The sequence below is a fragment of the Haliaeetus albicilla genome, chromosome 9, assembly GCF_947461875.1.
Source record: "Haliaeetus albicilla chromosome 9, bHalAlb1.1, whole genome shotgun sequence".
Classification (NCBI taxonomy): Eukaryota; Metazoa; Chordata; class Aves; order Accipitriformes; family Accipitridae; genus Haliaeetus; species Haliaeetus albicilla.
The window spans coordinates 23,463,723-23,480,716 of record NC_091491.1 but is presented as its reverse complement, the minus strand read 5'-3'; the positions used below and the strand labels follow the sequence as shown (position 1 = coordinate 23,480,716).

The 16,994-nt window shown below is 45.2% G+C and overlaps 1 protein-coding gene across 1 annotated transcript; it reads left to right on the top strand.

Moving 5' to 3' along the window:
• The first annotated feature begins 10,337 nt into the window (after positions 1-10,337).
• On the top strand, positions 10,338-11,638 carry RNF228 (ring finger protein 228). The gene has a single exon (XM_069792096.1). The coding sequence runs from the start codon at positions 10,474-10,476 to the stop codon at positions 11,341-11,343; it is 870 nt and encodes a 289-aa protein (XP_069648197.1). The 5' UTR covers positions 10,338-10,473; the 3' UTR covers positions 11,344-11,638.
• The last annotated feature ends 5,356 nt before the right edge of the window (positions 11,639-16,994 follow it).

Here is a 16,994-nt window from a genome sequence, read left to right as displayed (position 1 = left end):
GGTTAACCTGGCCATCAGGATTGTTCAGTCCCTGCAAAGACTCAGCCAACAAAAAGCATCCTAAGAAGGGCAACATTGGCTTTTGTTGGGAGCTGCTGACTTGTTCATTTTTATTTTTTTTTCCCCAGGTAATTTACAAGTTTCAGCAAAAAGTCTGTTAGGGAGTTAACAGTCCAGAGAAGGAAGGGTAAGAGTGGAAAATAAGCAATGCAATGGATTGAGGCTAGTGCAGCCATTTCATAGATTTATTTTATCTTCAGTTCATAGATTTATTTTGTTTGTATGCATGAGCTTTGGGTAACTAACACTTTTTAAACCACTAAAAATATATGCTCAGTCAATTCATTCAATTATGAAGAGCTTTGGAATTCTCTACTTTCCATTCTACTGCCACCCACATTACAGATGTCATCCTAAAACCATAAATAGCTCTTCTTTTTTTGCTTTATTTCTACTATTTACATGACAAACCTTAATGCCATTGATCTTATTTTAAAGACAGCAAAAAATCCCACACCCATATGTCAACGTTTTAACATTGATTGACTGGCAGTAAACCAAGAAGGATACATATGTACATTTTTTATGGTATAGTAGATAGAACCAATCATTAGGAGGTCTGACAGCATTCGCCTTGATTCATTAGAAACAAGTCATCTACTTCAAACACTGGAAGCTATGAAATGAACTGTACAGGGCAGTAAGAAAAAACCTTTTATATTCTGGGAATTTGCCCTGATTCTAGCAATTAATATTCAGCTACTGATGAAGCAAGGGTACTGCTGTTCTTACATATGGATAAGTGAAGTTGAGATTACTATTTCTTTCAGGTGTCACCAGCATATTTCCAGAGCCTCAGGCTGTCCTGCCCTTGCTTTCTGAAGCAGTTTGCAACCCCTTAAAAATGTGACCATCTTCAGACCTGGGTAAGGAAGGAAGGAAAAGGGATCCATAAGGAAGACAGAAATACAGGGCTACCCTGCACTTACAGGCCTCTTTGTGGAGACACCACTGAATTCAGACACAGGCAGACTGAGGAGATGGCTTGCCTGGGCAGCTCCCTCATCCCTCTTCAGAATGGAGTCATAATTGATCCTTCACCTCTAATAACTTATAGCAGGAGTGATTCTCTACTACGCCTCACTCTCAGAGGAAACATTTTGCTGTAGAAATGGCAGGCATTTTCAGTATTTTTTGCAGGAGAGAAACATGGCCATACTTTGTCATCTCCCTTTAATGCAAACTCTATCAACTGTCTGTACGGCTATTTTAATAATCCTTAACTATTTTAGTAAAAATATTTTCTCTGCATCAAATTGTTGAGTATCAGATGTCATCCGAGAGGCGACTGATTACACCTGACAGGAGCTGCTGCACCCCCTGACTGGGAAGGCGGATGTTATGGCAGCATTTACAGTGCCACAGCCTGACCTGCGGCCCTTGCATGGACACTGTGCAAGTCAACAAGACTTGAGACATCCATCAATTGTTTTAGAAAAGACATCCATGCCCACCTTGTTATCTCTGTTATTTGTGCTCACTTGGGGAATATGCATTCTTTCGAAAGACAATGGCAGCACCTACAGATATTTTAACTATGATTGTTGACCATCCACCATGGATCATCTATCTGGTTGGCAGCTTTCCTGGCAATGGCTGAAGAGAAAATCATGTTTTAACTCCCTTCCTTAGTGGTTATGAGGTCTCTAGTAGTGCAAGAGTTGAAAGAAGTTGCATTCCTTGGGTGCTTTCTCGCATTAGCATCTACAAATCCAAACCACAACTATAACTCAATGTCCATGCTTCTAGCAGAATACAGAAACTTTTGACAAGCTTCTGAAATCTTATTTGAAGTCTCAGACAGTCAAAGAGACAAGGCTATAGAAATAAATAAATCAAAAATATTGATCTAAATACATTGGGTAAAAATATTTCTCTGAGATTACGGGATGAGGTTTTTGAGGGCAGAAGTGTTTTCAGAGACCTGAAGTGGCCCTAAGAAAATTTCTCCCAAATATGGTATTTTTCTCTCTACACAAAAAACAGTCAGTATTGATCACATCTCCCAAAATGAGATATATGATGATTTCTAGCATGAAGAATGAATTGCCTCTTCTGCTGTTGACAGAATCATCCAAAGGTCTCTTTTAAAGTAACTGCCAAACCAAGCTTGTTTTTCACTGATTTTATAATCTGCATATGAAAGACTTGATCTGGAATGGGACCTCAGCCTGGCTCCCGATTATACTCCCTCAGGTCTAAAAGTGGAAAAATTATGCACACAGGGCCTGATTCTGTACTCGCTAAGGAAGGTGCAACTAGGGCAACTGCAATGAATCCAGTGGAATTCTTCCAAATTGGCATTCACTAGTGGGAGTACAAATTTAGTCCACATTTTTGTGGGGAAAACAACTGTGAACAAAACCATGGCAATTTAATCCATTTTCAATTATTCTTGCTCATAAGACTCAGGAACTATATACTCTTCAATTAAAGTAATTTAGATTTCAAATTAGGATGAAGGAATCTCTTTCTTGACTCGGCTAGAACTGCATTTTTAGCTAATTGGAGAGTTTTCTCTCCAAATGTAACATCCTGAGTTCTCACCCCCCCATCAGAAAGACATCCCAGTTATTAGTTGGTTTTGTTCCAAAATATTTAATATCTAATCAACCCATTAGAAGCAAGCTTCTCATCTTCCTTTCCAATATTATGAAAATGAGTGGGCCAGCAGAGCAGACTATACAGCAGGAGTATGCCAAGTAACAAATCAGATATCCCCTTCCTTCTAGAGTTACAGTCACCCTTGGTGGGGTGAGTTTAGAAGTTGGCAGCATCCCTTTTGGCAATCTCCATCCCCTTCTAATGCTGGAGATCCGTTTGCTGTGTCTGAGTCGCTTGGCTTGTTAGGCAGAGTCAATTAGACCGCTATTGTATCCCCTCTAAACCACCTCTTCCATAGGTTGTGGAGTCCTGGTCTGCTGGGTTCCCTTCATAAGGAAGCTCTTCCCAGTCCCTGGTCCTTCTTGCTTTCCCCTGTACATTTTCCTTCCTAGAGAAGAGCCACCAGAAGCACACACAGTGCTCAGTACATGATTGATACAGTGGCAAAATGATGTTTTCTCTTTTGGTCTATAATCGTTCCTAATTTACCCCTAACACTTGGTTTGCTTTTCTGACTGAAACCTCTTTTAAAAGTAGAGGCTTGGCTCCTTCGGGGTTGCAGAGATCCAGTAGGGAATGCAGAGGCTTCCAAGAGGTGGGGAGAGCAGGGGGTGGTGAGGGTAGCACACAGCCCTGCCACTCTGGAGGCAACCCAATTTCTATGTCCCTTTACAAGCTACCTGAGCTCAGGTGAAGCTTATGAATTGTCTTCTCCCCTATGTAGGCACTTCTTGAGCACAAAGCTGAAACAAATCTACAATAGAAAATAATACTATCTGAAACTAACCTCGAGCCCAGAGAAATTGACAGAAAAGGTCCCATAGGCTTCAGCTAGCTATAGATCAGGTTTTAGGTTCATGTCAAGTGATTTTTAAATTTGTTATTTGTGAGAAGATGTTAAAGTTTGCTAAAAAAAAAAGAAACTCCCATGTGCTCACTTCAGCTCAAAACAAACAAAAAATTTACAATTTCAGTATCTGAATATATGCAACAGTATGAATGCAAAAATCCCCAAACCCTTCATCTGTTTCTCATTCTGAATAAAATTGATTTAAACACATATACATAACCTTGTGGTCTGAGCAACAGTAGTTGCTTCCAAGCTGTCTTAAAAAAATAGGTCTCTGTCATTATCAAGGATAAAAACTTGTCCCCTTTGAAGCTGATGAAAAAATTCTTAGCAGCTTCATTGGATCAGAATTTTACTTCAGAGATGACCATCCCTATTTTAATTCAACATTACCAATGATACGCTGTAATAAAAGCAGTAAACTGAAATGTGTACCATGTATTTTAAACAGAGCTCCCAAAGCACTAAATAATCTTCTAAAGTGATTCCACAGAGGAATAGCTTTTCTTTCTCAGTACAATGCAAGGACAATTTGGGTAGCAGAAAATAACTGCCCAAGAGCAAAAAGCCACGCTGGTATTCACTAATTACCCTAATCACCACTATTAGTAATTATTAATTTTGGCTATATTTCCCCACAGAGCTGCTTTAATGTGGCCAGCATAGTCATAACACTTAGCTAATTTTAAGCCCCATGGTGCCACATGAGACACAGCAGTCTCACTTCCCGAAAAGCCCTGCTCCGCAAAGATCTATCTCCTTGCAGAGGCTGCTGTGGCAGCATGCTGCACCAAGCAAGCCCAAACAGGCTCTGCCAGCCCCACGCTGCCACCCAAATCAGCATCCAGTGTTGAACTCAATGTTCACTATTACTGTGACATGCAGAAAACACAGTGCCGGCCAAAACAAAGGACTCCTCTAAGCTTTTCTCTCTTTTTCGCTTGGTCCTTTTTGAAAAAAAGCCAGTTAAATCAGTGCAATTCCTGGATTCTTTTCTCAATTATATCATCAGCCCAGGGTTTGAAGAAATACAGTTTGCCTAGTAGAAGGTAAATTTTATAAAAATACATTTGTCCCTAAAGCTGCAACCACCCTGGAAGACTGCAACAATTTAAATACTGTTTTCTATGAGATTAATTAAATCCCTGCAAATGCCCAGGACAGATCTGCCCTAACACAGAAACACAGTTCCTGCTTCAGAGAGCCATTAAAAAAGTGCCATACACGAGAGAGATGCAGGCTCCTTTGGCTGCGCTTCGCCATACCGCACAGCCCAAGGGACCCAAGGGGCGCACGGCTCTGGAGCCCAAACGATTGATCTTGATACTCACGTTAGCTAGATTAAATGTAGGTCTGCACAGGCAATACTGGAGTCACCTCTGCCTGAACTATAGAGTTACCCCATGTCTGCCATCAGGTTAAATAAGACTTCTGAGATGGGTTTGCTCTGGAAAGCAAGTCTGTGGTGATGCTCCTTGTTGCTGTTGAAGCTTGCTTATTTGAGAAGGATGTTGCACTAATGAACATAACCCTCACAATTGTAAATGGTTCCTCATCTTTTCTTAACCAAAGCTTGTAATACAGTTACCTGTTTGGGATGTGCCAAAGGCACAGGATTATGGAAAATAAATGGATGGGAATAACCAGAGATTATTCCCACCAGAAATGATGTAGTCATCCCCAGCTTTAAGCCCACATTTCTCACCCTTTTATTGCCAATAAACCTGTTGCACAATTTGGCATCAGACTGATGCCAACAAGGGTGTATCTGTGCTTGGGGCTGCAGGTCAACACTGGGTGAGGAAGAGAAGCTTAAAGCTTAACCTAGAAGAAAAGAGAAAGGAGAGACCTCACCACCAGAGGTGAGTGGTCAGTGAAGGCACCGTCTTTCACACATTCCTCATTGCCTGAGGCAACTGAAATAGAACCATATTTAGGAGCTGCAACACAATAAAGAGTTTTCTCGGGGGGAGGGGTGTCCAATATAGTACCTCTGCATCTACCTCTTCTATATATAGGGAACAACGTATTTTGTATATGGCTGTGACTGACGTGGAATTGCTCATAATTGCAATCCTTTTTCTCTCCTTTTTCAGCTCCCTGAAATAGCCCACAAATATTATTGAAAATTAACACTCCCTTCTGTACTGAATGCAGTAGACCACACATGCAATAGCTTTTACAGTAGTTCCAAGACAGAAAAAGTAAAAAAGCACTTAAATTATAAATTATTCAGAAATACATTATATGAAATAAAATGTTAACGTGAAGAAAGCAGAAGATGATGTTGCAGCATCCCACAATACAATGATAGGGCATAAAAATAAGGCGCAGCTTTTGCCACCCCTCAAAAGTGAGTGGAAATGGGGTTGGAGAAGGAAACTTCTGTAAATGAATTTGAGTGAAAGGGTGAAAAGCAAGAGAGTTCTCTTTTTCTAAATATTTACCAAATAAGCTCTATGCTTAGTTACTTAATGCACTCTAGAAAGTCATACAATAAGCAGGCTTTTATAAAAGTAAAAAACTCCTGATATTAAAATATTGTCAAAAAGCTTCTGATGTCAACTGCAACAGTACATTAAACCACAAGGACTTATCCAAAGAGCTGTCTGACTTCAATGACCTTTGCATCAGTCCTAAACAAGCTACTTAACTGTTGAAATGTACAGAAAACATAAGCATAAAATGAGGGGTTTAACTTTGTTACCATGAATGGGCTGACATCCGATCCATTCCTGTCCTGCACATCCATCAGAGAGAACTTTCTTCCCACCTGTATATAAAAAGCAAGATGTCAAATTTCATTAAACATACCTATTGTACAGCAACACAGAAATTCTGTAAGAATTAAACCAGCTAAACAAGACATTATTGCTGCAGGGATGTATGCCAGCATGTCCCTTGTAGAAAATGGAAGGATTCTTCTATGAGATTTTGGGCTTGACTCATCCGTGAGTTCATTTTACACTGTTACAGCTCTTCTTAGACCAAGTCTTACACCAGCATAAAACTGGCACACTGCACTGGGTAAATCAGGCACAATATTTAAAATGCTAAAAATCAATTCTTACCAGCCACAGGATGATTACTTTAAGTGGAAAAATGTGTATTTCACAAGGGTTGTTTGCCACTTTTGCTCAGAATTCATAACGCAACTTCTGCTGAATAACATCCAAAGCTCTGATAGCAGTTCAGCCAAAAGTCAGCCCTCAGAATCGGCTCAGTTGCATTTCAGGTTTTTTTTCCCTTCAATAACTAATACATCTTTCCCACTAAAGAACAGTCCCAAGAAGCCGACAACCCAAAGAACAAACGCTCATTGTAATTAAAGCGACTAAAAGAGAGAATACGTCTGGATCTTCAGAAATACAGTAACTCTTCCAAAATCTGAAGAAATTTCTCCTCTCCTCAATCCCTGCCTAGGAAGCCTTTAAATTCAACATAAAGATGTCTTCCAGTACTCACGGGCCAACTCCTCCGCTTGTGAAGAATCATGGATTCAGCCGCCAGAGGAATCCAGCCAAGAAGCCACCTTCAACTCCAGGCCAGGCACTCCACTGGTCCAAGTGACCAAGGAGCTAGGGTAGCACCACCACACAGGCAGCAGGAGCGTGTGTTGCACAGACAAATGCCCTGCCCAGTGAATATGCAAACCCCCGGAGAGCTACAGCTGAACACTATCCTATCCCGATAAGGCTGCTAGAGCACACAAGAACACAGCTTATTCTTCAGGTTGTGACAGCAGGCTTTCAAACCTTGCTCTGGACTATAATATCCCATTATACACACAACACGACACTGGACTAAGACATAAAGGCTGAAATCATTAATGGCTTTGTTCCATAGTAAGATAAGTGTACATAAACCACTGCCACCGTGATCCCAGCCTCATTTCCTCTCCTGACCACACAGCCACCAGCATTTTTCCTTGCACTGGCTGCAGACCTCATGCACCCAGGCAGCGACCTGCTTTGCTGAGTTGTTCCAGCAGAAAAACTAATAAAAAAGTAAACAAGTGTTCAGTTGGATCATCTCCATGAACTGACTTGCTGTGTCATCACATGAGTTCCTGTGCTAGCAAAGGGGTAAGGACAGAACCCGCAAGTGCCACTAGACACATGAAGAGGTAAATAGGAGTTGTACCCTTCCATAGAAAAAAGCAGCATCTCACCAGGTGTGGGACCACACAGCTTACATGTTCTATTAATAATGTTCTCTAGGGACCGCACGGCACAAGATAACATTGCTTGTGCAGGATCTAGTTATACAGCATTGTGTTCACAGGGTAATTATGAGCAAAGAAGTTTCTGTGACTACACACCAGTTTTTCTCATTCTTAGTTTCCTCAAACAATGTAAATTTCATCCTAATTTCACATTTAGCATTTTTATTTTTTATTATTATTTTTCAGTTATGCTCAACTTTGCCATCTATTCCGTGTAGTTTTCATGCCAGAATTACAGGAAGCTTTCCCAATGCTGACTTTCATATACTTAGTAGGTGGAGTTTCAGTTGACCTCAAGGCAGATACACATCAGATAAGAAGACTCAAAACACAAAAGACAGGGGTAAAGCAGTTTGAACCAGAAATGCAGCTGATGTATCTGGACCTTATTAAAGCATTTGATACAGTGCCTTAAAAAATTTTACTTGAAAAATTAATTCAGATTTGCTTGGATCTAAGGACTTTCACATGTTCTGAAAATTAATTGGAAGTTGTAGGGTTATGAAAGTGGCAATAATATTAAGTGGAAGGGCGATGCCTGGGATAATTTGACATACATCCTTTAACAATGAACTAATTAAATAGGAAGATGATGCTAAATGGCAAACAGTAGCAAGCAAAAAAAAAAGGGGGGGGGGGCCAGAACAAAACAAACCACCAGAAACATACATTTAAGAACTTAAGAATACCTGAGTAAGCAAGATGAGATTTAGTGTAAAAAATGGAAGATACCAGAGTTAGATGAAAACAGTCGAAATTCATCAGGGATGATATGCAGCCCTGGGAAAACAGTAACACTGAAAAAGTCCTCCAGGTGACGGGGGCAGATTAGCTCCAAGGTTGCAAACCAGTGTGGGCTTTTAAAAAGGGGTGATTTTTGATTCCACGTGCCGAAGTAGCTGTGCACTATGGACAGTGACAGCAAAAGTAATTGTCTTTCTTTTCAGAGACTGAACCTAGATTTTCAACAGACTTTAAATCATCTCCTAGGATCAATTACAAAAAGGATCTGGCTCCCTGTACAGAGAATGTTCCTACTTTTCTCTGTTTGACTTTATCCCATTATTTTGGTTTACCATAAGCTGAAAAACTTTAAGGAAGTTCCCTCTTTACCGAGTTTTATTGTTTAAGGACTCGTGGACAGCCTTCAGATCTGCCACCACAATTTAGCAATATGTGCCTTCTCATCTTTCCAACAAGTCAGTCTTTCTAAACAAGCTTCTCCATTTTGTTTGGCTCCTCAAGAATGCTCAGGGCTCAAGAACAAAATAAGTCCTAGCACAGACAGATAGAACAAGAGTCCAACACTGAGGAGGAGAGGGAGCTTCCTTTAGCATTTGCAGTGAAGCACACCTGATACAGCATGTCACACTGCAGGGGAGAGGGGAAGATGCCTGAGCTAAGGCAGCTCTCAGCGCAGAGCTGACGTTCCCAAGACACAGCTTTAGCAACACGGCAGGGCAATGCGGCGCGCCCGAAACACGGGCGTCACCTGCTGAGAGCCATGCCCGCCTGTGAGTGCATTTTCGCAACTACAAAGAGAAATAATTACTTTTATGGCCTGTGCTACACCTGAAGATAATGGAGTTACTCCAGACCTCGCTGGTGTGACAGAGCAGAATTTGATTTAGTGAAATCTATCAGATTGTTTAACATATGACATTGGAAGCTATGAATGCTTTATTGTTTTTCATTAAACTGGACAAAAGCTCTTGATCTTACAACAATGTCTGGATGTAAATAAAAACATCAGTAGCTACTTCCACATCTGGTTTCCAGAATAAAATACCTTTTATTTTCACTGTGCATAATGAAGGAAAATCACAGTGCACAAAAGGTTCTTCCCGAAGAGATGCAAAATATATGTTAGCCTGCGAGCTGCAACGTATTGAACAGATGTTAACCTGCCAGCATACGGGCCTTCCACATTAACCCTTGCTTAGCATCGTTCGCCACCTAACGAATGTTTTGTAGTCGTAACTGCTGGTCCTAACGCATAACCCCATTGGGGAATCCTCACAAACTGCTAAAATCAACAGACGATTTCAAGAAGTGCACTTCAAGACCAAAAAGCTACCCGGCATTTCCACCCGTGAGCGTTTCCTAGACTTCCAGCGCAGCACCCGGGGCTGCAGGGCGGTGGGGCTGCTGGGGAAAGCCCGACCCCGACAGCCCGACCCGCCGTTGCGGAGACGGGCACGCCGCCGGGCCGCAGCCCGCCGTGAGGCCCTGCGGATGCGGCATCCTGGCCGCACCGACCGCCGTGCCGCACGCCTCTCCAGCGGGCCCTGGGCGCGGGGGCCGGCCCGAGCCCGCGCCGCGCCGAACGCCAGGCGGGCCGGGAGAAGGGGACCCCCCCCCCCCCGCCGCCGCTGCTCCAGCCGGGGCGCGCTGCCTGCCGCCGCGCACCGGCGGCCGCTCCCGGGGGCGGGCGGCGCCGATCCCGCCCCCCGCCCGCGGCAGCCGCCAGCAGCCCCCGGCAGCCGCCAGCGCGGCGCAGGCAGGAGGGCGGGCGGCCGCCGGCATTGTCTCCCTCCCTCTTTCCTCCCTCCCTCGCTCGCTCGCTCGCTCCCTCCCTCCCCGCCGGGCCGCGCCGCAGCCCGCGGGCGCGGCCAGGAGGCAGCGGCGGGGCCGCGGCTCCCCCGGCTCCCCGCCCGCCGCCCAGGCGCGGCGCGGCGCGGCCCGGGACTCTCCGCCTTTCCGCGGCTCTCCGTCCCCCCTCTGGCGAGATGTTATGGCCGAGCCGGCGCAGAAGGGCGGCGTAGGGCAGGGCGGGCGGCGGGAGGATGAGGCGGCGGCGGTGGTGGTGGCGGCCGCCCCCAGCTACGAAGACTACGAGTGCAAGATCTGCTACAACTACTTCGACCTGGAGCGGCGGGCGCCCAAGCTGCTGGAGTGCCTGCACACCTTCTGCCAGGAGTGCCTGAGCCAGCTGCACCTGCGGGCCGCCCAGCAGCCCCCCGCCGCCTCCGCAGCTGAGCCGGGGCCGGGGCCGGGGCCCGGCCGGTCGGCCGGCGGCTCCCTGGCCTGCCCGCTCTGCCGCCACCGCACGGCGCTGCCCGACCACCGCGTCCACGGCCTCCCCGTCAACACCAAGCTGGCCGCCGCCTGCCCGCCGCAGCTGCGGGCCCGCGACCCGCTGCCCCAGGACAGCCTGCCGCCGCTGCCGCCCCGCCGCCCGCCCCGCGCCCGGGAGGCGGCGGCCGCCCTCGCCCTGCCGGCCGCCGCCCCCGCCGGCCGGGCCGGGCCGCGCTCCTCGGGCGGCGGCTACGAGAGCTGCCAGAGCTGCAAGCGGGCGGCGCTGAGCGCCGGCTGCGTGTGCGTCGTCGTCTCCTTCCTCTCCATGGTGGTGCTGCTCTTCACCGGCCTCATCTTCGTCAACCAGTACGGCGGCGACGCCGGGCCCGGCGCCTCGGCCTCGCCGTCGCCGGTGGGGCCCATCTGCCTGTCGGTGGCCAGCATCCTCGCCCTCTTCTCCGTCGTCGTCACATGGCTCATCTGCTGGCTCAAGTACCGGCCCGAGGCGGCGGCGGCGACCGGCGGGGCGACGGCCAACGGCACCCCGCGGGGCCGGGCGGCGGCCGCCCGCAGGAGCGACACGTAGCGCCGGCCGAGCGGAGCGGGGCCGGGCGGCGGGCGCTGAGGGGCTGAGCCGGGCCGGGCCGGGCCGGGCCGGGCGGGCTGTGAGGGAAGCCGGGGTCCGCCCCCCGCGCGCCGCGGTGAGGGGAGAGCGCGGCCGGGGGGGGGCCCTGTCCGGGCCAGGGGCGGTTCGGCCGCGGCCCCTGCTCGCAGGTACCCCGCGCTTGGTCGGCGTTAGCCCCGACCCAGCCGAGAGGCGGGTGGGCGGCAGCGGGGGGGAGGACGCGGGCGAGGCCGTGGCTCTCCTGGGTGCAACGGGCCCGCCGGCTCCGGGCCTGGGGCCCGCCGCGGTGGCGGGCGGCGGCAGGGCCCAGGCCCGCCACGGTGACGGGCCCCCGGGCCCCAGCCCCGCCACGGTGGTACGGCGGGCCCTGCATCCGGGCCAGCCCCGCGGCTGTGGCACGGTCCGAGGTGGCGGGGGTGGTCCGCAGGGTGACCGGGCGAGGGGCCGGGGAGGGTCCGGCTGCTCCGGAGGGAGGGCAGGAGGCGTCTCTCTCAGGCAAAGATCTCTGGAAGGGCCTCCCTGGGGAGCCGGGGCTCTGAGGTTGGCGTTCGCGGTCCTCCCCGCCTCAGTCTGGAGCGTGCCTTGGTTTCTGTGCGCCCTGGTGCAGAAGGACACGATCTCGATTAAAGAAAACTGGCTTACTGTTGCCCCCACCTGGAAGATAATCGGAGAGAGTCCCTGTGATTAGGAGCAGAACAGGATGACGATGTTAAATGCGGTTTGTGTTTTCCCTTTTATGAAGTTAACAAGTACATATAGAAGAAGCTGTACCAGAAATGTATTATCCTAAACAGACTGAGCCAAAGTTTCCCTACAATGTATTGAGTATGGTTTTGTCATAATTTTATTAGAAGGCCATCAGGCCCTCTGTTGGTTGCTTAAAATAAGCTTTATTATTTAATTCTTTGAAATTCTCATCTAATGTGGGAGACTGAAACACTACATTGCACACTTAATTTATGGAAGGTTATTTTAATTAATGGAGCTCTAAAATAGAGCTGAGAGACTCCTGTGGTAGAGAGTAATATTTCACTGGCCATTGATTTCAATTTTTACACAGTGAGAGAAGCCCACATTAAAATACGGACTTTCAGCATCACTGTAGAAGTGGAATGCGGTAGCGTAATTTTTGTCTTGAACATTTACCTTCGGTCGAGGTAGCTACAACAACAGTGGGTTTCCCTCTTGGTAAGTTTCTCTTCTGTGTTACGAGTTTCTGTGAAAGGCCAGTAGAAAAAGTTTTTGTTCTGTGAGGTTGGAACATCAAAGATGTCCTTGAAATATGATGAGATGCTCATAATATGAAATGGAAAAACATTGCCATGCAGCTGGTTTTGTAGTACATTATGGAGAGCACTCTATATAGATACTGTTCTGTGTTGCAGGATAATTCATTTGGTGCCTGAATTTTTTTATCTTAATTAGTTGTTATAATCTATTCTATTGGGAATAAGATAATGCTGCTTATTCCATGTTTCTACACAGTACTGTAATGGAATGAGGTAATTATTTTCGTGCTTAACAATTCAAGAATTTTAAAAGTGATCTTTTAGTATGTGTATTTTGCAAGCTGTCTGCATGATATTCTGACAAGTATCCTCTTAATAGACCTTTACTTGACCACTTCTATTTATCACAAGTGCAAAGGAATTTACTATGTAGAAATGTAAAGACAGCAGGTGAAGATGTGTGATGTGTTTTATGACTGCACAAGTGATGTGTATTGTGCGTTGTCTGGATTATCACAAATCTGTGAAAAACAACCCCTGATGCCCATAAAACCCCACAAACCCAAGTGGTATTTATACAGACTCTGTTATAATGGACACAGTTTGTGGAAACAGTATATGACTTTTGTGTCACTTATGTCTATTTAAAAAAATCCGCACCAGCCTTTTAAAGTCGTATATCATAATATAAAGGCCCCGAGGAGATAAATTACTGGGATCAACTGTGGCTCTGACCGTGGTTCGTGTATTTAGACCAGCATTTTCAAACTTGGAGTCGCTCGTTAGCCGTGTAAAAGGTGTATGCCTCCCAAAATCAGGCCTGACCATTAGCCCCTGTTGACTTCAGCAGTAGTTACGGATGTTCTGCACCAAAGAAAATCATGAGACTTTTATTTAAGCATCTAAATGAGAATTTAGATGGTTGACTTCAGGTACAAACATTTGAAAATTTTGGCCTTAACCTCTCTGTTCTTCAGTTAATGCATCTGTAAAGTTTGATAATAGCATTGACCTACCTCACAGGCACGATGTGAGGCTTTATTAAAGTTTTTAAGCAATTGGAGATCCTTGAAGAGGAGGTGCTATAGAAGTGAAAGTATTATTATAAATGATACTGTAGTAAGAATAAATATATGTAAATTAATGGACATAAACAGCAGCAATGTTTTCTAAGAAAAATAAATATATAAATTATGTACATGTGTACATCATATGCACCAATATATGATTTACCTGTTCGTGCTTCTACTGCAAATGCAGCATGCGTATCAGCATTTCTATTCAATCAGGTAAGCTCCAGTACCTTGCAGTTCAGATGAGCCCAGCCAACAGTCACTGCTATAACTCCATCTCATGTAGACATGCCGAAGCTAACTCTGAGCACTCATGAAGCTCAGCTGGAGCTCACTGCGTAGTTCTTACTTTGCTTTACTCCTGTGGGCTTTCTGGCTGCAGTGAGCCGCTTGGATATCACAGATGCGCTGCCAGCGCTGTCTGGGCGAGCTAGCGAGCTCACACCAACTTGGGTATGTTTACAGGAGCTGCAGTCGTGACGGAAGCTATTACATAGCATGCCCTGAAATACTGATTACAGTAAGAAATGTATACTCCATCTTTTTCTTTTCTTTCCACATCATAGCTTTATTCTTGCCTTTTCTCTGTAAACAGTATTTGCCATTTTGACTAAACCAGTGGTTTCAACTGGGATCCATGGACTACTTCTAAAGGATCTGCGAAAGGTAAGTAAGAAAAGCAAATCGATCATCAGAAGCTTAAATTTGTTACGTGAGGGTCAACTTTAAAATGTTTAGAGGTTGGCACATGACAGAAAGTTGAAGATCACAGGACTAAACAGGATTTTCAGGCTTACTCGCAATTGAATGATCATATTACATATCAGGTTCCTGCCCATGTATTTGAAAATATTTCAGAGCCAAATTAAAATGGACAGTCTGACCGTATGCCAAATCCTTCTCTCTGCTTATGCAAATTTTGGGAAACTCCACCGGTTTCAGGAGCGTTAGTCTGGATCCACATCACAGTACCAGTCAGAAAAAATCATGCATTGTATACATCTCTGGCTACTGTAGAATCCAAGTATTATGTTTGTATTTTGAGTTGCTTTGAGTGTACAGATTGCTTGTCCAAAGCCAAACTTTGCTCAAGTTTCAGTAAAAAAAAGTTAAGTAAAATACAAAAAGAGAAAATCTGTGTGGTTGGTGGTGTTTTATTATTGTAACTATTTCAGTCAGAACACTTGTGTTTTCTAGTTGTTTAAAAACACACAGAGGTATGCAGCTGAAGGGGTATGCATCAGTTACACTATCCACACATCTTGCAGAAAAAAATGGTGCTTTGGGGCACTCTGTGGGAAAGCAGAGAAGGCGGGGTATACCACAATGCCATGGGGAAAATCATGGGAAATGTAAGCTGCTGGCTTTTTTTTTTTCCTTACGCTTTTTTTTTTTTCTGTGCAACAATTCTGTGCGTTACACAGTCTGGGGCACAAGCAGCTACAGCCAAGAAATGGAAGCACCAGGAAAGTAAACAAAGGCCTGAAGCTTTCTCAGGAATTTTTTGATCTCTGCAAGATCACAGGCTGCGTGAACTCTGAAAGGTCTGTAGTTTCCAGTGGTGCCAAAAGATCTTAAATTTTTTTGTGGTGGTAAGTCCCTGTTCCTCTACCTGAGTGGAACATACCAGACTCCAGACCGGAAGATTAGATTGAATGTTAAGTTCATGATCTGGAATAGGCTGCCAGACATCAGCCAAGGTATTAGTCCAAGAGAGGGAGAAAAAATCAGATAGGAGGGCAGAACCCAGCTTACCAACACAGAACTTGGGTGAGTAGTCATGTACTGTAAACTGTTCTTTTCCATCTTACCTGGGACAGGTGACTACCATCTCAGCTTGAGGAAAGTTTGCACTGGAGCTAACTGCAGCCACAGGATAAAGCTCTGTATACGCTATTTGCAGGGAGCTCCTGCCATTTATGACATATGGGGATACATTAGGAAAAAAACTACTGCATAACAACTTTCCTTCTTTCATGTTGCCCTTCTTAATAACTTGTGCTCAAGGATTCAATTTTTTAAAGCACCATTCTGTTTTTAACACATATCATGTACCTTCAGTGCCACAGTGTAGAAATTTTTATTTCTGCTCTCTCCTTTGAAAGTGTCTCTGGTAAACACTGTGGCTGCAGGGAAGAAATTATATTCCTTTCTGCATCACCAGCCCACAAGTAGTAAATAATCATACAGTGTTAATTTACATAACGGCAGGTATTCATCTTTTGAAAGGCAGGTTTGACAGAAAAACACGAGTATTTCATAAATGCATGGAAGGAATAAAAACCTCAATTATCTAGTCAGATTGGTTAAAAGGCCTGCATACGGAGGTACTTTTGTGTTCTTTTATCATGCAAAAAGCAACGTAGCAGTTACTCTCATATTTACAATCATTAGAAATGTACCACAAAGCCAAATAATAAAAAAGTAGCTAACAGCAGTGGGTGCCAAGTTGTACATCCCTGCAAGTTGGAGCAATGACCTGAATTTCCTAAAGTCACTGGTAGTTTATGTCCAATCTATTTTTGTCTGGGCATTTTGGAAGCATATTTTGAAAATCAGGCTCAATAATAGTATTGTGGGCTGAGAACCCCAAAAGACCATCTTACTCTGAAAAGCGGGTTTCAATCTGCATTTATACTTTAAAGAACAGAAAAGAATAAACTTCTGTTATTTTTCCTTGCACTGTATACATTACTAAAATATGGTGGACCACAGGTGCCTATGGAAATACTGTTGCTTCTCACCTTCATGCTCTTCTTTTGCAGTTCAAATTACCATTCACAGGGATTCAGGTTTGCTTTCAAGGCTTACGTCCCAAAGTAGCTTATTGTGTACAATACTTTGTATAAAAAGTCTTTTGCAAATGATGGAAGGGTGAGTTGCCTGCCCCCCAGACAGTTACTACAAACTGAAGAATACAGGTGCAGTTATGGGGTTAATGTGGATTTTCAGTTGAAGTCCTACTTCAGTTCCAAAGCAATTTCACTGGAGTAGGCAAACTGTTCCAACTGGCCAAGACTGCTGGTTGTGCAGACAAAATCCTGCTGAATGGGAATTCTAGTTGTGTGTGTGAACTACAAGTTTCTCTGGAAAAAGGTATACTATTGTGTATTCAGACAAGGTCATCAAAACCTTTACTTAGGGGAACAGTCTTTGTGAATCCCAAAAGAAGGTGCTGTTGCAGCTTCCTTGCTCATGTTCGTGACTCGCACAGTCCAGTCTCTCCTGTATCAGTGTGTTCTGTGTATCAGTGAAAATTTAACAACTGCTGAAGAAGCCAACAGTTAAATATGAATGTGTACATCATTCA